The sequence below is a fragment of the Nannospalax galili genome, unplaced genomic scaffold (genome assembly GCF_000622305.1).
Source record: "Nannospalax galili isolate Female #2095 unplaced genomic scaffold, S.galili_v1.0 scaffold448, whole genome shotgun sequence".
Taxonomy (NCBI): Eukaryota; Metazoa; Chordata; class Mammalia; order Rodentia; family Spalacidae; genus Nannospalax; species Nannospalax galili.
In genome coordinates this window covers 449,465-474,714 of record NW_008359324.1, presented here as the reverse complement: position 1 = coordinate 474,714, position 25,250 = coordinate 449,465, and the positions used below count along the sequence as shown (strand labels likewise).

General features: G+C 35.4%; 1 protein-coding gene across 7 annotated transcripts in view; it reads left to right on the top strand.

The window, feature by feature from the left end:
- The window catches only part of Ascc3 (activating signal cointegrator 1 complex subunit 3), a 379,245-nt gene that overhangs the window by 78,409 nt on the left and 275,586 nt on the right, over positions 1–25,250 (top strand). For 5 of the 7 annotated variants that reach the window (XM_029558579.1, XM_029558580.1, XM_008822937.3 and 2 more), the window contains 5 exons: positions 4,341–4,461; positions 9,229–9,436; positions 11,347–11,488; positions 12,090–12,215; positions 21,491–21,691. In XM_029558579.1, coding sequence (XP_029414439.1) covers positions 4,341–4,461; positions 9,229–9,436; positions 11,347–11,488; positions 12,090–12,215; positions 21,491–21,691 — 798 coding nt within the window. Of the gene's footprint in view, positions 1–985; positions 1,005–4,340; positions 4,462–9,228; positions 9,437–11,346; positions 11,489–12,089; positions 12,216–21,490; positions 21,692–25,250 lie in introns of those variants that run through there. The other 2 variants (XM_008822941.2, XM_029558582.1) reach the window with 2 other exon arrangements.

Below are 25,250 nucleotides of genomic sequence, written 5' to 3'. Positions count from 1 at the left end.
TGTATATAATGGGAAAGGAAAAGCAGAATTTGCCTTATCATGGAATTTGCCCTTTCTGACCATTACTGACGTAGATTGTCACCCACAACCAAAAACATGTTATTCATCTAGTCTGTCCTGTTGTTTGCAACACAAATGGGATAATCCATTGCTTTCATTAAGTATTTGCTCTTTCAGTGCTTGATATTCTCAATATATACACCTAGGTTATCCTTGGTGAAGGGTAAGGAAGGGTCATGAGGGATTAAACGTGTATGTTTAGGTTGTAAGTGGAGCCCAAGTCATAGTAAGATGCTTTATATTCTAAACAATCTGAGCTAATGTTAATTGGTTGCAAAAAATCAAATTTGGTTTAAGGAAAAGTCATTTCCACATTCTTTGAAGCATCAGTTTGTCTTATTTTCCTGGAGTCCAAATTTTATTGTGAGTCTAGAAAGTCTTTGGAAAGTATGAGTCCTAAATTGTCTCCTCTTTCACCTCCAAAATTGTTTTGAGTATTCTGACTTTCTTCCAATTTCATATAAATTTTAGAGTTAGCTTGCTACTTTCTGAAATCACCAGAAATTCTAAGAGGAATTGTACTGAATCTGTAAACTAATGTGAGTTGTGTATAATCTTTATATTTTGGATTCCAGTTTATGGATGTGGACTCTTTCTCAGTTTATTTAGGTCTTTAAAATTTTTTTTTTGGTAATGTTTTATAGTTTTTGGTGGATAAATATTATCCTTCCTTTGTTATATTTATTCCTAAGTAATTTTTTGATGGTGTTATATTGCTTTCTTAATTTCACTTTCAGATTGGTCATTGCAGAGATATAATTGACTTTTGGATATTGATCTTATATTTTGCAGCCTTGATGAACATATTAGTTCTAGTAGTATTTTCTTTATTGAAGATTATATCATCTGTGAATAAAATAGTTTTGTTTCTTCTCTTTCTATCTAGATGCCTTATATATCTTTTTCTTGCCTAAATGTCCGGGCTACAGTGTTGAATAGAAGTGGTGAGTTGAGACTTTCTTGTCTTACTTATGATCTTAGTGGCATTCAGTCTTTTTCCATCATTAGTTGTGTGTTTTTATAGGTGTCTTGAATGAGGAATCCTTCAAGTAGCTTGTTGAATGTTTTTATCATGAGAGATAAAATTGTCTTTTCTTTTAATCTGTTAATTGTATAATTTGTTTTTATTCCCATTGATAAGGTATCATATATCACTTTGTAGTTTTTGAGTCAGCCTTGTGTTACTGGCATTAATTTCTTTTTGTCATGGTGGTCTGTATCATCTGTCTGTCTATCTATCGATCATCTATCTATCTATCTATCATCTATCTATCTATCTATATATTACATAGCTAATTAGCTATATAATCTGATTGAATCCATTTAAATATGTTGCTGGGTTTAGTCTGCTAGTACTTCATTAATGGTTTTTCTGCCCATATTCCTAACTCATATTGATTTGTAGCTTTTTTTGTTTACATTTTTTGCTTTGGTGTTACTAGCGTTGAATTTATACAGTGAGTTTAGAAATGTTCCTTTATTTTCTAGTTTTTTAGCATTTTGTCAGTAATTGGTATTAACCTTTGTAAATATTTAGTAAAATTTAACAGTAGGATTTAATTTCTCTGTAAGCTGACTGGCTACCAATAAATTCTGGACTAGACTTTTTGTGTCCATAGTTTAGAAAACTTGTCATCATTTCCCTTGCTCTAGGTCTCTACCAATGCTCTTATGTTGTTGGGTTAGTTTTTGTACACTGTATCGCCTAGGAATTTGTCATTTCATCAAGTGTATCTAATTTGTTAGTATATAATTGCTAACAAATGCTTATCATTTACATGATAGGTGCTATTGCAAGCACTTTATAAACAATTCTTTCTGGGAAAGGTTGCTGAGTGTTTTAGCCCATACATGCTATTACTGGTCAGGAGCAGAGTCCTATGGTTTGAATATGGGTGACATCTCCCAGAGGTTCAAATATTAAAGGTTGGGTCACCAGGGTGCTGCTGGAAGGTGGTATGGACTCTTAGGATATGAAAACTAGTAGGAGATCTGTATGTATCTTCAGTGTGCCCTTGAAGGAAATTGTGGGAAGTCTCTCTCTCTTTCTCTCTCTTTCTCCTTCATTGTTTATCCCTCCCTTCCCCCTTTCCTAGCTCATGATGGCAGTGGTCTTGCTTTCCTACACGGTCCTTCCTGATGTGTGTTCTCACCAGTTGCTAAAGCCATAGGACTACCTGATGTTCCACAGGAATTTATAGAAATTATGAGAAAAACAAAGTTAACAACCCTTGTTAGTTTGTTAAGTGATGTGATGCTGATGAATACAGGTGCTGTTCATACTAGCGTGTGTGGGCCTGTTTCCTCAGTTCTGCAGTGTGTAGCCTCTGGTTCTGCTGCATGGTCCTGTACATGAAATTAGGTTAGATATTTTTGTTGTGGGAAAACTGAATAAATCACTTGGACTGATCCATAAAAGGAACATTGAAAACTGGAAGTAAGAAAGGCTGAGAGAAGAGACAGAGTTGTGACAGGGATATCTCAAAAGCTCTGATAGTTTTTCAATAAGTACTCAGATGAAAACAAGTGGATTGGGAAAGAAAATCATTGGTGGAATGATTTTCCTACATTCATGGAAGACATGACAGTTTAGAAACTTGTTTCTGTAGAAGGGCATTAGGAAGCTGAAACTCTCAATAGTTTGTTCAAGGGCAAATTAATAGGTGTTATTTAAGACAGCTTATGATAATTGCTGTTGATTTATAAATCTCCTAAATATTTGAGTATTTAATAAATTCCACATGTTAAAGGATGCATCTTATTAGTTACCTTATTAGAAAGGAGGCTTAAACTTGGATCCTATTTATTTTGTCAAAACTATTTGCCTATCTTTAATTTTTCACATATGCCTGTACTGTAGTTGCTTACTTGAAACTTGTTATTTGGGTTTAGTTACATTTTCCAGGTGTCTGAAGAGCCCATAAGGTATTTTTGCAGTATTCGTCTTTGAAGAAGATCAAATGTCAATACGTTATCATTAACAGCAAACAACCCTAATATTTTATTTGAGAAGGGGATCTTGCTGTGCAACCATGAGGACCTGGAAATTGTGACCCTCTGACCTCAGCCTCTGGAGTACTGTGATTTTAGGCATGCACCTGCATATACAGCTAGTGCCATCTTTTATGGACGCGTTTTCTTGTTCATTGCACATCACAGCACTTTTCTGTAAAATATTCCAGTTCAGATTCAGATAGATATCACTTTATAACTCATCTTTCTTATTACCTGTGTAGCTTTGGGCAATTCATGTAAATTTCCTAAGTTTAATTTTTATAAGGTCAAGTATTATTTGTACTTTCATACAAATAGATTAAGAGTTTTTTAGATAGGATGAATGCTTATAATGTTCAACATTTAATAAATGTATATTCCTGATACATTTAGAGTTGATTACACAAGATCATTCTTTATAATTCATCTTGTTTTATTTTCCTTTCATTTATATGTCAATAAAATAAACATCAAAATATTTATTATATCTAACATCTTATGTATACTCAACATGAATTTATCTTAGGATTTTTGCATTTGGATTCTCTAATGACAGAGCTTGGTTAATTTACCTTCCTTACATGCAAAATTAGAGTAACATTTTTGAAAAAGGAGAAACTATATTTCCATAATTTCAGGTCATTTTTGAGGAAATCTGAAAGCTTTCTAGAAAATTTTACTATATAATTAGCTATTTTTAAGTCTCCAAATCCTCACACTTGTTCTGTGACTGAAATCTTTGGCAACTAGTGTATAGGAAAGTTACATACGCAAAGGAGATTTTCTACAATTGCCTAACACATTTGTAATACTGTTTTAGATTTCAGATTTATTATCTATTTTAAATACATATAAAATTGATATATCATCATGATTCATTGAAGTAGTTTAATAATTCTTTAACTCTAAAATGATGGCTGTTATATATTAAGCTAGTAGATAAATATGCTCTAGAGCCTTGGGGAAAATTAGGAAAATGCTGAAAAGTTAATTAAATTTCAGAATTTCATTTGATTATACCAATAAACTAAATATAACAATTTATTATTCTGTGATACAGTTATATATTTAAATGGTTATTTTTAATAGCTGAATAATGAATTTTTAGTTACATAATTATAGATAGTCCTTATAAAGCTAGCTGAGTGTTCCTTAACATTGTGAGATAAAGTTCTTTTATTTCTTAAATTTTGTATATTGCTTTTATATTAGTTTGACTTTAACATAAGCTGTTAATGTGCAGAATTTCATTTGGAGTTAGCATTATTTTGTTTTCTCTCTTAAAGCTCTTTGAGTTGCTGGGGCCTGAAGGACTTGATCTTATTGAGAAGCTCCTGCAGAACAGAATTACAATTGTAGATCGGTTTCTTAATTCTTCAAATGACCATAAGTTTCAGGTTCTTCAAGGTAAGAATCCAGGAGTAATTATAATTTTAAAGGTATACCCATGTGCAAATGGTCCTCACTAATGAGACTTACTTAGTGGGTTATCAAAAAATGAAGTTGGGAGGGTGATGTGTTATGGGGGCAATATGGGTGGTGGGGGACACTGCAGGGAGGTAGATGCAATCTTATTTAATTATATACTTATATGAAATTCTTCAGAATAAAGAAGAAACTTTAAAAAGAAAGATTCGTTTGTTAACAGTTTAAGATAATGTTTTATGTGCTTTGGTCTATAGTGTAATTTACTAATACCTTTTTGCTATATAAAATTTAGATGTGGCAGATTATGAGACAAATATAAGTGAGACAAATAGGGTATAGCAATATTTGGGTATGGCATTTTTTTGTGATGTGCTAAACAAGTTAATATAGACAATTATTTTAAAAAGTGAATAGATTGATATTGGTATAAAAGTGAGCTCTTTTTATTTTGAAAATGTTCAGACCTGATGAAGATAGATGGATAATACAAGGAATATTTGGCATGCACTTTCTGTAGGTTCAGCAGTCGTTAACATTTTGCTGTGTTGTTCCATTTTATTAGTATGTGTGCACACACACACACACACAGGCACACATACACGATGGGGGCAGGTATCTGCATTTTAAATTGTTGCTCAGTGATGGCAGAAAATGGTATACATCATGATAACTTCCTATGAAATCTTAGGCATAACTGTGAAAACAGTGACAGTCTCCTGCTTAACTGTTTTACAACTACTACACAAAGCAAATTGAATATGTATTTTAAAACCCTCCAAAATTAGGGAGAGTTGGCTAGGAAACTAAAAGAAAAAAAAAAAAAACCTCTGATGTATTATGACATAATGATCCTAGACTCAGGTTTTAAATGATAAACAGAGATTTCTTATAACTTTTACCTGCATCTACTTTGCCAGCTTTACTAATTGTTTGAGATTTTCTAAAAAATATGAGCACCAGGCGGGCGCTCATGGTGGTGCACGCCTTTAATCCCAGCACTTCGGAGGCAGGAGGATCTCTGTGAGTTCAAGGCCAGCCAGGTCTAGATAGTGAGTTCCAGGACACCTGGAGCTACAGGGAGACCCTGTCTCAAAAAGACCCCTCAAAAAATAAAAACATAAATGAGCATGCAGAATTGTGTACTTCAATATCTATGTTGACTACATGTATCCTTCTATTTAAGTTCTGTCATTTAAAAATATTTTAAGTAATTCTTTGAGAATTTCATGTCATGTGTTTTGATCATATTCAGACCATCTCCCCCATCTCTACCCTGACCTTCGTTACATGTCCCTTCATGCCTTCTATTTTTTTTTTAAAGGCCTATGGAGTCTAAGTTTTGTCTCTAATTAGCTCTAGGGTTGCGCTCATCCCCTGCATCAAAAGGGTATGATGAAAAAAGCTTTAATTTAAATTAAGAATATCTTATGAATTTCCTTCAGTTCTCATAAATGTCCCTTCAACAGCCTGGAACTGCTCTGAGACTACTAGAAACTTAGAAGTTTGGAATTTAGCAACTTGTTCTTTCTAAGGTCCTTGGGTTCTTTAAATGTGTGGAGCAATTCTATACTACCCTGTGTCACAAGGACTTCACCTGCATAGCAGTGCAGAAGACACTAATGGTTTTAAAGTGCTAATGGTTTAGCATAAAGATGAACTAATATACCTATTCATGCTCATGCTTCAGTTACACTAATTTTGCATATTTTATTTTATTATAACTCACTTTTTAATCAGAATCAAATATTAATTTCTTTTCCAGTGCTAGGATTGAACCTAGGGCCTCACATGTTACACAAGCACTCTACCACTCAGATATTGAAGTATTAGAAAAATTTGCTACGTTAGTCTGTCCTGAAATGTATTCTACTCCAGTGATATTTACTCTTTTGTTCTATACGGGATAATTTTTATTATAGCTACTATTTATAAATAATAACTGTGCTCTTGAAAATTTCATTGATTTAAACAAAAACTTTAAGTTTTGTATTAATGTGATTAACAATTTGATATTTTAAGATTTTTAGTAGATTTTTTTTGTTTCATATTGCATGATAGGTAATTTTTCATAAATTTTTGGAGGGATTGGGCTCAGGAGTAAAAGTGCTTGCCACCAATCCTGCTCACCAGAATTTAATCCCTGGGACCCACATGCGGAGGGAGAGAATCATTTTTGACAAGTTGTCCTCTGACCTCCATGCACATGTATATATGCACATGTGTGCACATACACAAATAAATGTATTAAAGTTCTTTTGAGTGTTAATAAAGTACTTTGAAGAAAAGATTCTTTAGCTCTTGCTCTTTCACCACTGTTTGCTTCGTTCTGTTTTGATGTAAGTTTTACATTTAAAACTACTTCACAGTTCTCGCCCTCTCAGAACTACCAAATTACACCTTTTTTATTAGGATAGCTTAGTAAGCAGGTCACTAATCACACCTATCCTTTACTTTGTTTCCAAAAACCACTGTCTTAGATAGCTATGACTTCTTTTAACGAAGCATTTTCTAGCTTTTGTGCTGATTTTGAGGTTTTTTTTTTTTAATCCAAATAACCATCCCCCTAATATATCTCTAGTCTTGAATGCAGGAAATTGAAGGTGAGTGAGACGTGGCAGGGACCTCTGCATTGAAGATAGTTGTGGATTAAATTCTATCTTTAGGGCTGATGTGGAGAATGGTATAGAGCACTATAAAATACAAATTACGTTCTGCTTGACAGTGTATGCTGTCAAGTGACACTAATATGAAGATTATGCAAGATTCTTTTCTGACATAACTGTGTTCTATAAAAATATAAGCTTCTACTTTATTCTTCCATAAAATTTTATGTTAAAGTTACTGTTAATTTATTTTCTTTCTGTTTGTTGGTCTTTAGAAGTAGTAGAACCAAAAATGTAAAGTGATATATTTCAGCATTTATAATAATTCTTTTAAAAATTGAAATTATTGTTTATTATGTTCAGTGTTACAGATTTCTAGTATATTCTAATTGACACCTTATACATTTTTCAGTGATGTAGACATACTACTGTAATTTTAGTTTCCTTATTTGGATGATAATAAGTGTGTTTAACAGTAATTTGTTACTGTCACCTTTGCATAAAATGTTAGTTATGCTAGTACATAGCATTTAGTATGTCATTGAAAGCATTTTCAGTTTCACACTTGAAAATGTTTAACGCATCTCTGGTAAGTAAATGCCATTATTCACGTTTGAAACATTATACTTCATATCTGTGCTACTAACTGTGATTTTGCAGTTTCACTTTTTAAATTCAGAGTACTTTGTGGAAGCTTTCAAAATATTCATTCTTTTTCTAACTTTGTGAAAAGTAATTATAAATTCATTTATTATAATAATTATATGTAGGGCTTACTTAGAAAGTCAGGTATATAAGAATTAGAAAAATGTTTGGTTAAACTATAAAATTTCATCCTGATATAGATGGAATTCTACCTTATTTTATAATATTGAAATATACTTTCATTTTAAGGCTGATAAAGCCAAACTATAGGGGTTTATTTCATATGATTGAGGGTTAAATGACTTACTCAAAGTCATGTAAGGAGGCATTCTGGGAATTTTCCACATTTGGCTAAGAATGAATTTGAAATCAGATTTTTCCATCTTGATGCTATGCTTAATACCTTCCCTGTCTGTTTTTTAGATCTTGACATTTGATAAAATAGCTTGTACCTGTGCTTTGTTCAGAATATGGACCAAGTCTCAATATCCATTGTCTCTGTAACCTAGCTGTGCTAGGTCCTCCATACTATAAATCTTACTGACTTTGATTCCCTTTAGTGATACTCTTTGGCTCCATTAAGACTCTCAAGTGCAAAGATCCTAGTACTTGGAAAGATTTAAATAAACACAAAGGACAGTCTTTTTGGAAGAATGGTTATCTCCAATGTTGAATTGACTATTCTGTAGACCTAACTTCTACTTTGTAAATAATGGGTTTTGATTGGTATTTCCACTGCATTTCCATGAAAAGATGGACAGCGATGTTGCTTTATTTGTTTTGGTCATTGTCTGTAAATATTCTGAACTAATGTTAATAAATTTTATTTTGTATAAAAAAGCAGTGACATATATACAACTTAATACAGTGAGGCTTATTACTTAGAGGAAAGTTGTATTTAGTTTATAGTTTTTTTATTTAATATACTAACAGTAAATGGCAATTCATATTGATAATTATGTATTTGAAATCATATTAACAAATTATTTCAAAATTATAAAATTGAATTTTTACATTAATGATATATTTAAAATTTTATGATCTCATCAAAGTAATGAATCTGTAAGAAGAAAACTTTGCTGACTTTCCTTAAGCCATTATATAATATTATTTACATAATAATGTTTTTAAAAAACTATCCTTAAGGGAAAGACAGATGGTTCAGCAGTTAAGAGCACTGGCTGCTCTTGCAAAAGACCCAGGCTGGATCCCAGCACACACATGGTAGCTAACAACCATTGTAACTCCAGTTCCAGGAAACCGATGCCCTCTTTTGACCTCTGTGCGTATTGCACAACACAGGTGCCAGCAATTTACTTATATACATAAACAAAAACAAAAACAGCTACTCTTAAAATATGTAATTGAATAAAGTAGCGTTAAAAAGTGAACTCTTAAGAGAATTGGAATGTGTGTTTTCACAGGGCAAAAGATTTCCCTAAAGGTTAAATCATGTCTGAGATTTATAATTCATTACTTTTTAAAATTTGCTTCACAGACAATTGTAAAAAAATTTTAGGAGAGAATGCTAAGCCCAATTATGGTTGTCAAGTCACTATTCAGTCTGAACAAGAAAAGCAGTTAATGAAACAATATCGCCGTGAAGAAAAAAGAATTGCTAGACGAGAGAAAAAGGCTGGAGAAGATGGGGATGTTTCTGGAGAAGGACTTATGTCCTTTGACCCTAAGGAGCTGCGGATAAATAGGTAATAAAAACCAGATGCTAAAAAAAAAGTAGGTGTTACAAATTTACATAGATTATTCTGTAATTTTTTAATAATTTTAGGAGATCTTACTGTAAGAATAGATTTTTGTTCTGTGGAATCCTTGTTTTCTGAAATTAAAAAAGCAACTGACTTTAATTAGAATAATCTTGATTGTATCCACATAGGTGAGAGATTTCACTTACAAGGTTTGCTAATTTATGGTACTATATGTACACATTTCAGTTAAATTACATAAAGCCTATTTTGTACAATTTAATTTTTCTCAATAACTAAAAGTATTTATTTTGGAATTAAAACTTTAGTCATTTTGAAAGCCAACAGTCAGTCATTTCCTGATACTCCAAATAATTATAATTACCCTGAGACAGTCCAAGGAGGCAGAGGGCTTTTCATCATACTTGAAGACTACTTTTTAAAATTTGTAATTTTTTCTTTTTTATTGATTATTTTTTGAAAATTTCCTATCATACATCTTGAATATATTTAGACTCCTTCCCCAGTCTGTACCCCCAACCCCCCGACCAGTTTTCATGTATTCTGTCATATATATTAAGGCCTATTGAGCCAAATTTGTGTCCCCAAATGTCCCTTTAGTATTGTTCCATCCGCTGGAGCCAGGTCAACCTATCTAGCATCACTCCTTTAAAGAAAACCAACTCTCCCTCTCCCAGTAGTCATCATTTGCCAGTAGTTTCTCAGCTGAGGTTGGGGCTTCATACCAATCCACCTTCCCCACCCCTCCATTCTGGGTTTTTGCTTGGTTCAAATTTTCATGAATGTGGCTGGTCCCAATCAGGGGGCTAGTGACCCAGTGGGTGGGGTCTGGCTGACTCAAGAGACTGTAACTAGTCTAGTGATCTCTGTTCTCTGGTAGATATAGCAGGAAGGGAACTAGGCCCAAGGATGGCCAATGAGGAGGGGGTGGGCCCTTTCTAACTAGCTAAGCAGGGTAGATGTAAGCCCTGGAGTTGTACAAATGGGGCTGGTCCTAATACAGCGGGATGGTGACCCAGTGGGCAGGATCTAGCCTACTCAGGAGACTGTAGCTAGTGGGGCAATCTTAGGCAGCCACAGCAGGAAAGGGTCTATATTTGTATAATTTATATAAATTATATAGATCTGTTTTGAGATGTTTTCTTTTCCTAATTTAATGATATTTTTTCCGTGTTGTTTAGAAGTAGAAAAGATGAAAGTGATTTTTACACTTGTTTATTTAAATAAACCGTGTAAAAGTTATATCTTCTTAAATACCTTTGTATTTGTCAGAAAACAAAATTATTAAAAAATACTAAGTCATACTCACATTATCTAAAAATAGCATCTGGAAAAGTACTGAAATCCTATTTATTCGTTTATCTATCTATCTATCTATCTATCTATCTATCTATCTATCTATCTATCTATCTATTTTTGGTCTTTTTGAGACAGGGTCTCCCTGTAGCCCCAGCTGTCCTGGAACTCACTGTGTAGACCAGGCTGGCCTTGAACTCACAGAGATTCGCCTGCCTCTGCCTCCCAAGTGCTGGAATTAAAGGCATGTGCCACCATGCCCGGCGTAATCCTATTTAATTGCCCTCAGACTTCTAGATTGTTAATATCTCCCTTTTGTAGTTTTAAGTTTTTGAATTTTATAATGGTGGGGGCTCCCTGAGATAATTATAATAACCTTGATTTAAGATAGAATTTCATTTAAAATGTAATTTGGTGGTGCACGTCTTTAATCCCAGCACTTGGGAGGCAGAGGCAGGCAGATCTCTGTGAGTTCGAGGCCAGCCTGGTCTACATAGTGAGTTCCTGGACAACTGGGGCTACAGGGAGACCCTGTCTCAAAAAGGCCAAAAAAATTAATAAATAATGTCAAATCCTGCCTATTGTTTTTATATTTTCAGAGAACAAGCACTTCTGAATGCTAGAAGTGTTCCAATTCTGGGCAGACAGAGAGACATGGAGGTTGAAAAAATCCGTTATCCCCATGTTTATGATTCCCAGGCTGAAGCCAGGGAAACATCAGCATTCATTGCAGGTACCAAGGTATGTCATTATACTGTATCCATTTTTGGAAATAAGCTCATTCTGAGGAAGTGGCAGCATCATTTTCTTTATTATATCTTTAAATATGGTACTAGTTGATTTATATGCTAAATTATATGTTAAAATAGTGGGTAAAAAAAGAGCTTGCAGTGTATCTTAAGTTCCTGAAATATACATGGTATTTAGGACATGTTAACTTTCTTAAATTGTTGTGTCATTTTGTATTTTTGAGCTTTCTCTGTTGTGTCACTGACTGACTAAACTTTACACTATATATTACACATTTTCCTAGTTATGAGGGTCCACTTGTCCTAAGGAATGCCATGTAACTAATGGATATTTTAATTTCATCAACGTACAATAGTCTGTATATTATATGAGATGCCTGGTTCCTATATGTTTTATGGATGTGTTTTATCTTATTTTTGTGGAGTTTTTTTGTTTTTTTTGGGGGGGGGCTTTCCATTAAAGTAACTGAATATTTTTGCCAGTTCTGTTATAAAACCAGTAGCCTTTTGGTCTTTATCTTTAATTTGAAAATCTTTACCAGAGCAGTTGGTTTTATTTTTTATTACTGGAATTTTATTTTTAATGCTTATAGATGATTTTACCAGAAGGAATCCAAAGAGAGAATACCAAGCTTTACGAAGAAGTGAGAATTCCCTACAGTGAACCAATGCCTATTGGCTTTGAGGAGAAGCCAGTTTATATCCAAGACTTAGATGAGGTGAGAGTAGCTGTTTGTAAAACATATTCTTTTTGAGTATGTGTTATGAGTCAACTTGTGTTGGAAAAATTACTTTGAAACAGTTGCAAACATAAAATACTAATTACTAAAGAAGTACATCAGTGGAGATTAAGTGGTAAAAAATGTGTGTGTACATTCGTTCCTGCATTAAACACATGTGCGCATGTTTTTGTACTATATGTCTTTATTTAATGTTTATTTTGGTCATTTCAGCTGATTTTTGCATGTATGTATGTGTTCATGTGTGTAAGTGTGTGCACATGCATATGCACAAAACCTATAGAGATCAACATTGGATGTCAAGTGTCTTGTCTTTCTGTCCACCGTATTTTTTGAGGTAGGATCTTTTCCTGAACCTAGAACTCATCAATTTAGAAAGGCTGGCTGCCCAGTGAGCTCTAGGGATCCTCTTGTCCTCACTTCCCCAGGGCTGGATGTGTACCTGCTGTGCCAGAATTTTTTTTGTGGGTTCTGGGTATCCAAACTCAAGTTCTTATCTTGTGCAGAAAGCTCTTTACTGATGAGTCATCTCAACCCCTCAGTTGATTTTCCTTTGGATTAACCTATAAAATCTGACTTAAATAAAAATATTTTAAAGGATTTATTTGTTATATTGATATATCAAATGGTCAGCTTATAAAAAAGTAATATTCTTAGTGGAGGGGAGAACATTCTAAGAAACTTTGTTTTCCGACAATTTTTGAGTGAGTTCAAATTTATCTGAAAGTAGTAGTAGCCATATATCATATTTGCTCTATTTTGAAGCAAATATACTTATTAATCTTTTCCATTATCAAAATGTAGTTGCTTATTTTAACATATATATAATGTAGTCGTTCAGAAATATCAAATAATACAGACAAGTCAAAGGAACAACATAAAGTATACCCACAGAATAGCCAAAATCCATTCATACATATATATTTAAATATTTTATTTATTATTTAATTTTAGGTGTATGAGTGTATTGCCTGCATGGATGTAAGTGCAGTGCCTATGTAGGTCAGAAAAGGCAATCGTATCCCCTGGAACTCGAGTTCAGGATAGTTGTTAGCTGCCATGTGGGTGCTGAGAACCAAATCCAGGTCCTCTGCAATAGTAGACAGTGCTCTTAATTTCTGAGCAATCTCTTCAGCCACATACTTCTATATGTTTAATGAAATTACATAATACACATGTGCTTTCTGTGTCAGTGGTCATATTTCTGCAGTATCATTTCTTTTAATCATGATATGTTACTCCATTTTATGCCTATATTACTTTAAAATCAGTTTTTTAATGATTGCAATTTTAAGTTGTTTTCTATAGTAAAGTTTTATAATAGAACAAAATTCTTACTTTCTTGTGTTTCCATGGTTTTTATCCTATGTATCAGAATCACCTTTAAAAATTTCCTATATGCCAGTAGCTTGGCTGTTCATTAAGTCCTTATCCCTAGGGAAGAGCACACATACCAATATTTTGAAGCTATGTAGATAATTCTGAAAGACAGTCTTCACTGAGAGCCTATAGAGTCAAATAATTATACTACTAACTTTTAAACCTTACCAATCAGCAATATCTCTGAAATTTAGTTTTATTTTGTACATTATTTTTTCATATAAAAGTACTATTGACTATTATCTATAATAATGAATGAATCAGGGTTCTTTATTTTCTGTCATACTTATTTCTAAACAAATATTATGTTCACTTTTATGTGAATAATAGAAGTAGTTTACACAATCTTTGCCAGGCACTAATGTAGCACAGAGTCCTTCATAGTAGATGGATATATTTTGGGGTCATTTTTCTGCCTTCTATATGTGATGTGGAAAACCACTGTTTACTTAGTCACCTATTGAAGGATACCTGTTTTGTCTACAGGTTAGTCCTATTCTAAATTATATTAACTGTGTATATTGTATATTTTTTTTACAACAAAATATCATAGACCAGGTGGCATGACCACAGATTCTTTGTTTTTGAACTTCAGAGGATGTAAACTGTGGATCCATGTGGTGCTGGCAGGTTCTTTTTGATGAGAATTTCTCCTGGCTTGTAGACCTTTATGTTCAGCATTTTCCCTATGTTCTCATACAGCCTTTTTTCTTTGCTCGCAATGAAAGAGATCCCAAATACCTCTTCCTCTTCTAATAAGGACACCAACCCTATCAGATTAGGATACCTTTATGACTCATGTAGCCCTAATTACTTTCCCTAGAGGTCCTGTAACAGTTAAAGAATTTGGTTCATGATTTCTCCATGTGAAAGATTTTTAACTTGTTGATACTTTGTGCTGAGCATGAATTAAACTTACATACACATTCTTGCATAGATTTTTGTTTTAACGTAGATTTTTGTTTCCCTTTGGTAAAAAATTTAGAATAGGATTTTGGTAAGTTACGGTTTTATATTTATTCTTATAAGAAACTAGCAAACTGCTTTTTAAGATTAGTGGAGCATTATTTAATTACACCAGCAATCTGAATATCCCATTTATTCCACATTCTTGTCAACACTTTATGTTGCTTTTAAACTTTAACCTGCTTAGGTCTACAGTAATATCTCATTGTGACTTTAATTATGACCTACAATTTTGAGCATCTTTTCATGTGTTATTTGTCTTTCTTTTTTGGTATAGCTTTTTGTTGTTGTCATTTGCTTGTTTGTTTTAGACAGGATCTCACTTTGTAGCCCTTTTTGGAGTTGAACTCTCAATGTGGACCAGGGTGTTTGAACTCTCAGAAATCTACCTCCCAAATGCTGGAATTAAAGGCATGAGCTACCATGACCCATCTTTGATGATGCCTGTCCTCTCCCCCATCCTACTCATTTTCAAGACAGAGTAACTCTGTAGTCCCAACTGGCCTAGAATTCACTATGTAGACCTGACTGGCCTCAGTTTCACAGAGATCTGCCTACCTCTGCCTCCTGAGTGCTTGGATTAAAGGCATGTGCCACCACACCTCTCTCTCCTAGTGGAGTTTCTTTCTGAATAATTTGTCTAGTTTTTAACTGAGTAGTTTTCTTATTATTTGGAATACAGTCTATTTTCAGATGTGTTTTGGCATATTTTCTCCTTTCTATGATATAATTTAAAATTTGCAGATTGTTTCTGTAGCACCACAAGTGTCTTCGTTTTATTGAAGTCTATTTTGTGAACTTAAAAAATTGATTATACTTTAGCTTATGTAAGACAATTTTGCCTTGAGCTTGGTCATTAGCATTTTCTTTACTATTTTTATAACTTTATTCATTTTTATTTTATATGTCTGAGTGTATTACCAACATGTATGAAATAAACCTGTGTTGTGCAATGCCCATGGAGGTCAGAAGAGGGTATTGGATCCCCTGGAACTGCAATTACGAATGGTCGTTAGCTGCCATGTGGGTACTGGGAACTGAACCTGGGCCCTCTGCAAGAGCAGTCAGTATTCTTAACTGCTGGACCTGCTCTTCAGTCCTTTATTGTCATCTATAACATTTAACTCTATAGTATAAATTATTGTCAAATTGTCATGTGTTGCTCATTGACGGTGAATTCTGAGAACAAGACACACCCCTTGTCTCAGACGTGAGCATGTTTATCTTAAGTAAGCTCTGGGACTTCCTGCACTTTCTCTGAGACTGGCCCCCTGACACTGACAAGGAAGGAGAACAGCAAAAGACTATGACATTATAAACATAGTGCCCCAGAGAACAGCTAGAAGGCAAACCATTTCCAGCTGAGGTGAATATTGCATCTCCTGTGTATAAAAATGCCTGCAGTAGCAATGAGAAGTGAAAGCTTTCCTCTCTGCCCAGTATGGAGAGAGAACACTTCTCTCAATCAAGAACTCCATCATGTTTGCTTGAGCAGGGGATCTGACACCTTCTTCTGACCACCATGGGTAGTATACTCACATGTACTCACTCAAAAACCAAATTCTTTATCTGGATGATATAACTGCTAAGAAAGCTCACAGTTTTATCAGCAGTAGCCTTAATAAGTCTGAGTTTACTAAAGATATAAGATTGATGTATTGAAAATTGAAGAAGTCAGATGTAGTGATGCATACCTTTAATCTCAGCACTCAAGAGGCAGAGGTAGGCAGGTCTCTGAGAATAAGGCCACCTGGGGCTTCAGGGAGACTCTGTTTCAAAAAATCGCCCCCCCGCAAAGAAATCAAATAATGCTTACCTAAGTGTGGAAAACATAAATGTCAAAGGTTACAAAGTTTGATAATAAGGTTTAGACTCCTAATAGATCTATAAATTCAATGTAATTCCAATTAAAAATAAAAAGCTTTCTATTTAAAAGCAACACATGATCCTAAATTTTTATGTAGGCCACAAATGACAGAATATTCACAGATATATGTCCAGTTGTGTGGGAGACTGGCTTGAGCCTAGGGTGACAGTCTTAATGACAGCCATACAGCAGACCTGAGGCAATGGCTGGGCCACTGGAGCCACAAGAAACGCCTTGTGACATTTGCTCCCATTAACAGATCATGAGACTGATGCCTAGAGCTTGCCACTCCCTAATCACCACCCTTGGAATCCAAATTGCAACACTTAGATATTGCAACAGTAAGGGTCATGTGGTTTCCAGGAATCCAGGCTTTGTAATCTGAAACCCAGCATGCTAATGAGGCATCCTACCGGCTATTCTGTGATAGGATGTTAAGTCTTAGCTAATAAGGTATCCCACTTGCTGTGCTGTGACTGGACCACTACCCCTATATAAGCTTGTGCCTTCCTGCAATAAAGCAGACCTGTGTCACTGAACCTGGTCTCCTGTGTCTGAATGTGGCTCCACTGACACAGTCTCCTCACCAGCCCTGGGGTCCGGGACAGGGCAGAAGCGATGACAGAAGGCGGCACCAGGCAAGCAGAAGAGCGTCCTCAGCACCGGGCAGGCAGAAGAGCAGCCTCAGCCCAGGGTGAGCAGAGGAGTGGCCTTGACGCCCAGGGAGAACGAAGGAGTGGCACCCGTGAGAATGGAGGAGCGGCTGCTACTGACAGTGACCACGCAGTTGATTTCTTTTAATAAAGATGCAAAAGTAATTTATTGGAGAAACTTTTTCGATGAATGATTCTTGAACAGTTTATCTACCTATAGAAATCAAACATCAAAAACAATCTTGGTCATATTTTCACCATATACAAAAACTTCAAAATGGTTTAGAGCTTGTTCTCTATGGAAAATGTTCTACTATAGCCATATTGTATGACATATATTTATTTTCTTAAATTACATATTTAAAATATAAGGAAAATTTGAAGTCACCAACTAAAATAGATTTTTAAAAATTTCTCTTCTGGACATGCATAACAATGATATTAAGCTTAAGTTTTGACATGTAGACACATTGATTTCATTTATATTATATTTTTGATTTGGTACGTATAGTAAATGAATTCTTGGAGTCATTATAAATGGTTCTGATAAGTGAATGTTATGGGAAAATTGTTCTTTTATTCAGATGAATATGCCCCCTGGGTTTTCAATATGTCACTTATAATATGTTATTTATTATTTTTATTTTACTTGTATGAGTGTATTGCCTGAATGTATGTAACTGCACCCCTGTCATGTGATGCCCCAGTAGGTCAGAAGAGGGCATCAAATCCGCTGGAACTGGATTTACACATGGTTATTAACCACCATAACTTTTGACATAAGGTTTGTCAGTTCTAGGTCAGCCTGGGCTACATAGTGAGACCCTATCCCAAAAGAAAAACAACTGAAAAGCTTAGATGGCGTTCTTTCTAGAAGAATCTACTAAACAGCCATCTCTGGCCTCTGTATAATTCCTTGAATAGGTGAACTTTGTTCTGATGTAATAATCTAGAACTAGGTAATTTTCTGCCTAAAAATCTCTATGTTTACAAGTGTTTTTTTGTGGCTTATATTCTTCCCCCATTTTATTCTCAACTTATAACCTTTTCTTGGGGCTTCTTTTTAGAAATGTAAAGTGACTTTCCATCCTGTTCCTCTCAACTATGGCGTCCATTAAATTGTAATTATATGACCATTTTAAATAATTTAGTTATTTCATTAGAGAACAACTCGCTTCTTACTAGAATGTAAGTTGCATGACAACAGAGACTTTTTCTGTAATTTTGACCATTTGGCTAGTTTTCTTTAAAATGTTTTTATTAGTGATGACCATAATCATCTGTTTTACTATTTTATTAGTGATGTATGTGAAGTATGCTAAGACTTTTAAGTGAAATTGCTTAACTTTTAAAAGAAGACTCCTAAATGAACAGTTATCCGTAAATACAATTATCTAGTAAATATTCAAGTATGTTGTTATTCATGTGAATTGTTTTAATTTTGGTTTTTTTTTTTTTTATACTGAGGATTCAACCCAGGACCTTAAGCCTACAAAGTATATATTCTGAGCCACACTCCTCATCCTTGTTTTAACTTTAATTTTATGACTCTAACTGGTTGTGGCATAGAGCCTGGTCTGTGAGGACTATTAAGAGCTATTGAACATTTCCAGCACATTAAGCTCATACTGAATGTACTGAGTTGTTTATTACCTTTTATTCTGAAATTTTGAGCCTAAGCTAATGCTGCACAGAGCCACGGACAACATAAACTATGAAAATTACATAATGTAAATGACCTTAGCATATATAATTTTTATAAACTTTCTAAAATTTTAATATGTACTGTTTTAATATTTTAAAGTAAGGCTTATGATACATGTGTTAGCGTGGAATGGACAGCATACCTGTTTTTTTAGATACCTAATTAGTGCTAATCATTAACTGGCAAAGTAACTGACAAAAAATAATTTATCAGTAAAAAAATACTATAAATAGCAAATGGGTATGCTTCCAAATTAGTCTTCTAGAAAATAATACCATCCAAGTTACTTTTTAAAAATAGCATGTGTGCCGGGCGTGGTGGCGCATGCCTTTAATCCCAGCACTTGGGAGGCAGAGGCAGACAGATCTCTGTGAGTTCAAGGCCAACCTGGTCTACATAGTGAGTTCTGGGACATCTGGGGCTACAGGGAGACCCTGTCTCAAAAAGACCAAAGGAAAAAAAAAAAAAAGGAAAAAAAGAATGTGTACTTGAGATTGGCCTGAACGGCCATTACTTAATAAAGGAATAATCAAGGCATACATTTTTTGAAGATTGCATAAAAGAGTTGTCTTATTTCTCTAAGACTCCTTGTCTGGTGAATCCAATATGGACTTAGCATGAAACTTTTCACATTGAGCATATTTCTGGAGTGTTGATTATTATGTGTATTAAAAGTGCTTAATAGTTAAAATCAATTAAAAAGGAAAGTGTTTTGTATTTAGACTCACTATCAAAGCTAAAAGGGAAGCAGTTAAGAAAAATGAGCCATGAGGCACTCAGTTTTCTCTTAGAAAGCAAATGCTAATGTACTCAGAAAATATAATTTCAGTTTAGTTTTATTTATTAATGTATAAAATCATATGTATTCTTTAAGTTATAAAAATAGGACATACTTGGAAGTATCTATTGTTAGCTACATTTAGACATTATTATATATATGGAATTTTATTTATTTTATTTTGGGGGGGTCTTTTTGAGACAGGGTCTCCCTGTAGCTACAGCTGGCCTGATTTGCTATGGAGACCAGGCTGGCCTCGAACTCACAGAGATCCGCCTCCCTCTGCCTCCAGAGTGCTGGGACTAAAGGTGTGTACCACCATGCCCAGCTATTTATTTATTTTTAAGATTTTATTTATTATTTTATGTGTATGAGTGTATTGCGTGTAGGTAAGTGCACCCGTGTCGTGCCTGCAGAGGACAGAAGAGATAGTCATATCTCCTGGAACTGGAGTTATGGACAGTTGTTAGTTGCCATGTGGGTGCCAGGATTTGAATCCAGGTCTTCTGCAAGAACAGTCAGTGTTCTTATCTGCTTAGCCATCGCTCCAGCCCCCATGTATGGAATTTAAAACAATGAAATATTACTATGTAATTTTAAAGCTGAGTAAAAAGTTGATTTTTGATATAATTATGCTTTTTATTTAAACTTTTGCTTTCTAAGATCAACAAATTTGGGACTGTAATTTGAATATTATTAAAGACTGAAAAAAAAGAAAATCTTGCTTAGTATGGTGTTCATGCCTGTAATCCCAGACCATGGGAGATAGAGGCAGGATTCAGCAGTTCATTGCCAATCTGGGCTCCAAGAGCCCTTTTTTCAAAAAAAAAAAAAAAAGCAAGCCCAAAGCTAACCAAGAGAAACAGCCAAAGTAACAAAAGTAAAACCTACCTACTGTAATCCCAGGACTCCAGCAGGATTGAGATTTTGAGGTAAAAAACAAAAAACAAAACAAGAAACTTCCAAAGGCTAAGGATATAGCCCAATGGCAGAGTATTTGCCAGGCATGCAGAATGTCCTGGATTCTATCCCTATCATTGATAGATTGGAATGTGGACTGGGTGGGGAGAGGAGCAAGAAAGCAAGAAAAATAGATAGATGGGGTGATAGAGAGGAAGGGAGACATCTATCATAACTTCACTTTAATTTTATTTTAGTGGTTTATAAAGTATGCTGAGTGCTCCAGTGATGTTTTTTTAATACTGTTATGCATTTAGTAGCTGAATATACTTTTATTTTTATCAATAAGCTCATAAGTAAATTTTTTTTATATGTTTCTTTTGGGTTTTTTGAGACAGGGTCTCCCTGTAGCCCCGGCTGGCCTGGAACTCACTATGTAGACCAGGTTGACCTTGATCTCATAGAGGTCCACCAGCTTCTGCCTCCTGAGTGCTGGAATTAAAGAAGTATGCCACCATGCCTAGCTTCATATGTTTCCTAATTCACAATTTTAAAAGTAAATGCAGATTAGTTAGCGTGATGCAGAATATGGGGTGTGGAGTAATTTATAAACTTTTGGAGGATTTAAAAAATTTGTAACTTTATTCAGTTTATTCGGTAGATAACAATGCATATTCATGTAACCGTATATATTATACAGAAGATTGTATATATATGTAAATATAGAATTATGTTTTCATATTAGTGAGTTGCAGTTTCCACATGCATTAGATTGAATAGTACTTAGAGTTCTTTCTTAATTACATACCCTTTAGTTTAAATACAGGACATACTGGAAATGATCTAGGCATTGTGGTGCATGCTTACTCCAGCATGTGTGAGGCTGAGGTAGAAATTTTTGAAAGTCTTTGTTTTTAACCAGAGAAATTTAATGTTTATATTCAGTGTTTTGTAGGATCCATCTATATTATTTATAACGAAGCATGTTCTCTCCCCCCCATTTAGATTGGACAGCTGGCTTTTAAAGGAATGAAGAGACTCAATAGAATCCAGTCAATTGTATTTGAGACTGCCTACAATACCAATGAAAACATGCTGATTTGTGCCCCTACTGGAGCTGGGAAGACCAACATTGCAATGCTCACAGTCTTACATGAAATCCGCCAGCACTTTCAACAGGGTATTATTAAAAAGAATGAATTTAAGGTAGGCTAATTACAGAACAGACAATATTTTTTTAAGGTATGGAAGTCAAAATAGGCTGTCAATTCTATGAAATCTAGAAGTTCTTTTTTTAAATTTAATTTTTTTTATTGAGTTTTGTAATTTCATATAACAGCTTTTAATCAGATTTAGACCCCATTCCCTATCCATGCCTCCCCTATCTCCCCACCAGACCTCATGCATGTCAAGTCCTATCCATTCAGGCATTTGTACCCAAATGTCCTTCAATGTAAATTCATCCACTGGAGTCTGCTTGGCCCATCTAGGGATTGTATGTAAGGCATATTCTCCTTCACCAAGCAGCAATCAGTCTCCAATAGTTCTCAGTCTAGTGCTGGCCCACCACCTATTTCTCTCCTCCACTTTCTGCCCTTGTTTAATTGAGATGACATGGGTCCTGTGCTCGATACCACCATTGCCACAAGTTCACATGTGCAAGATTCCAGTGGCCTGGAAGCCTCTGCTTCCCTGTGTTCATGAACCAGGGCTCTTAAAATCTTTATGCCCTCACTTCTGCAGTGGTCCCTGAGGCATGGGTGAATGAGACTCCATATAGGAATCCTATCCTACACTCTACAGTCTTATTCTTTAAAACTTGGCCAGTTGTGGTCTTCTGTGTACATCACACTCTGTTGTATAAGGAAGCTTTACTGGTGGGAGTTGATGGATGCACAAATTTTCTGTCTACCCTCTATTCTGCTATGTTCCATGAGTCTTAGATGTAGAGGTTCCTCTGTAGTTATGTCACCTAGGACTGGGCACCTCTCAGAAGTATGTTCTCTGTGTCTGACCAATTGTGGGATTCTTCAGTAGCCTTCATCTATTACAAAACAAAGGTTTTTTGACGAGTGGTCTATGGTATGCTTGTCTGTAAATGTAAGGATCTATATTTAGCATATAGTAAGGAATTTTGTCTAGAGATATGAAAGAGATAGGGTTTTCTCTAGGATCTGTGTCCCCTCCTGCCATTTGTATTCGGCTAAGTTTACAGGGCACCTATGAGTTCCCTCCTGTTGAGAGAGTTTTAATTCCAGTTTGTTGTTGATTGCTCCCCAGATTATAGTGCCACCACTGCACCAAAAGGGATAGGTTGTCATGCTAATCTTTATGGTTATTAGGCCTTAGGACCGGGTTGGACCATTGATTGTTTTTCTCCCTTGACAGTTTGCATATCATCATCCAGCATAATGATAGCCAAACTTTGGTTAGGCTTCCAGGTCAGTTCCTGCTGTATCTGAAATATGTCCTTTCTTCAGCAGTTGAGTCTTATCTACTAGTTCTGGGAGATAACAAAGAGATTTGGCCAAAGCCTGTATTATTTTGGGCGTCTCCTGGATGACCCTTACCAACCAATCAATGGGAGGTCTCTTCTGTCTGTCACTTGTTACTTCCCAAACAGCTCCCAGGTATACATATGCACTAGTGTTCAGATACTGTATATGCATTTCTCATGGGGTTTCAGGGGCATCACATTTCCCTCTGGGTTCCCTAGACTTCCCCCCCACCCCAAGATCCAGGATTTATTCATCTCTACTCCTTTTTCTCCTGTCCAGCCTTCTTCCTCCCTCCTAGTCCCAGCACCCCCATTATCCCCACCCTCCCTCCAATTACACCTGCCTTCCACCATCCTCCCTCTCCTGACTCCCCGCCACACACACACCATGGCCCCTTGCATGTCCCTCCCTCTTTTCCTCCCTGCCAAAGCCAAACACTCACACTTTCCCCACCTCCCCACCCTGGAAATATCTGTTCCCTGCTATCCCCCTTTCAGGTTGTTTCTTTTTGTTTACCTCCATGTATCCTTTCCCTTTTCCTGGCTCCTGCTGTTACATCAGAATTTATATACTAAGGGATTGGTACTACAATTTGCAAATGAGGGAGAACATCCATTGCTTGCTTTCCTGCATTTGTATTACTTCATTTAGTATAACACTGTCTAGCTCCATCCATTTATGTGCAAATTTCATTTCATCCTTTTTTTTCTTTCTTTTTTCTTTCTCTCTCTCTCTCTCTCTCTCTCTCTCTCTCTCTCTTTGGTATTTTTGAGGCAGAGTTGCCCTATAGCCCTAACTGGCCTGGAAATCACTATGTAGACCAGGCTTGCTTTGAACTCACAGAAATCCTCCTGACTCTGCCTTCCCATTGTTGGGACTAAAGGAGTGTGCAAGCATACCCGGAAATTTCATCTTTTCTTACTGCCAAATAGAATTCCATTTAATAGATGGACCACATTTTCATTAACGATTAATCAGTTGAGAGACATTTAGGTTGTTTCCATTTCTTAGCTATTATGAAGAGAGTAGCATCGAACATGGATGTACAGGTATTCTTACAGTAGGATGAGTCGTTTGGGTATTTGCCAAGGAGTGGTATCACTGGATCATATTGTAGGTTCATTTTTACCTTTTTAAGAGTTCTCAACACTGCTTTCCATGTGCACAAGTTTGCATTCCCATCAGCAGTGAATGAGCATTCCCCTTTCTCCACATATGCCAAAAAGATGTATAACTGGATCATATGGTAGGTTCATTTTTAGTTTTTGAGGTTTCTCCACACTGCCTTCCATAATGGTTGCAGGAGTTTGCATTCCCAACAGCAGTGAATGAATGAATGAGCGATCCTCCTTCTCCACATCCTCTCCAGTATTTGGAGTCTTTCATTCTCTTGATCTTAGGATGTCTGACTGGGGTAAGGTAGAATCTTAAAGTGGTTTTTATCTGCATTTCTCTAGTTACTAAGAATGTTGAGCACTTTTTAAGGTGCTTAGCCATTTTTAGTTCTTCATTTGAGAACTCTGTTCAGGTCTATTGCCCATCTTTTTATAGGGTTATTTATTGAGTTCTTTGTATATCCTGGATATTAATCCTCTGTCAGATGTATAGTTGGTAAAGATTTTCTCTCACTCATTGTGTTCCCTCTTTCCTTCCTTGTTTGTTTCTTTTGTTGTACAGAAGCTTTGTATTTTAATGAGGTCCCATTTACTGATTGTTGACCTTAGTGCCTGAGCAGCTGCTGTCCAATTTAGAAAATCCTTTCCTATACATATATCTTATAGGACATTGCCTATGTTTTCTTCTAGCAGGTTCAGAGTTTCATGTTTTATATTGAGGTCTGTGATCTAATTGGAGTTGACTTTTGTACAGGATGAAAGATAAGGGTCCAATTTCATTCTTCTGCAGGTAAGAATCCAGTTTGCCAGCACCATTTGTTGAAGATGCTGTCTTTCCTCCATTGTGGGATCTTAGCATCTTTATCAAATATCAGGTGGCTGAAATTGCATGTACTCATATTTGGGTTTTCTATTATGTTCCATTGATCTGTATGTCTATTTTTGTGCCATTACCATGCAGTTTTTATGACTATGGCTCTGTAATATAATCCAAGATCTGGTATGGTGATCTCCCCAGTGTTGGTCCTTTTGCCCGAGATTTCTTTGGCTATTCAGGGTCTTTTGTGATTCAATATGAATTTTAGAATGATTTTTTTAAGGTCTGTGAAGAATGTCATGTGTACTTTGATTGGGATTGCATTGAATCTATAA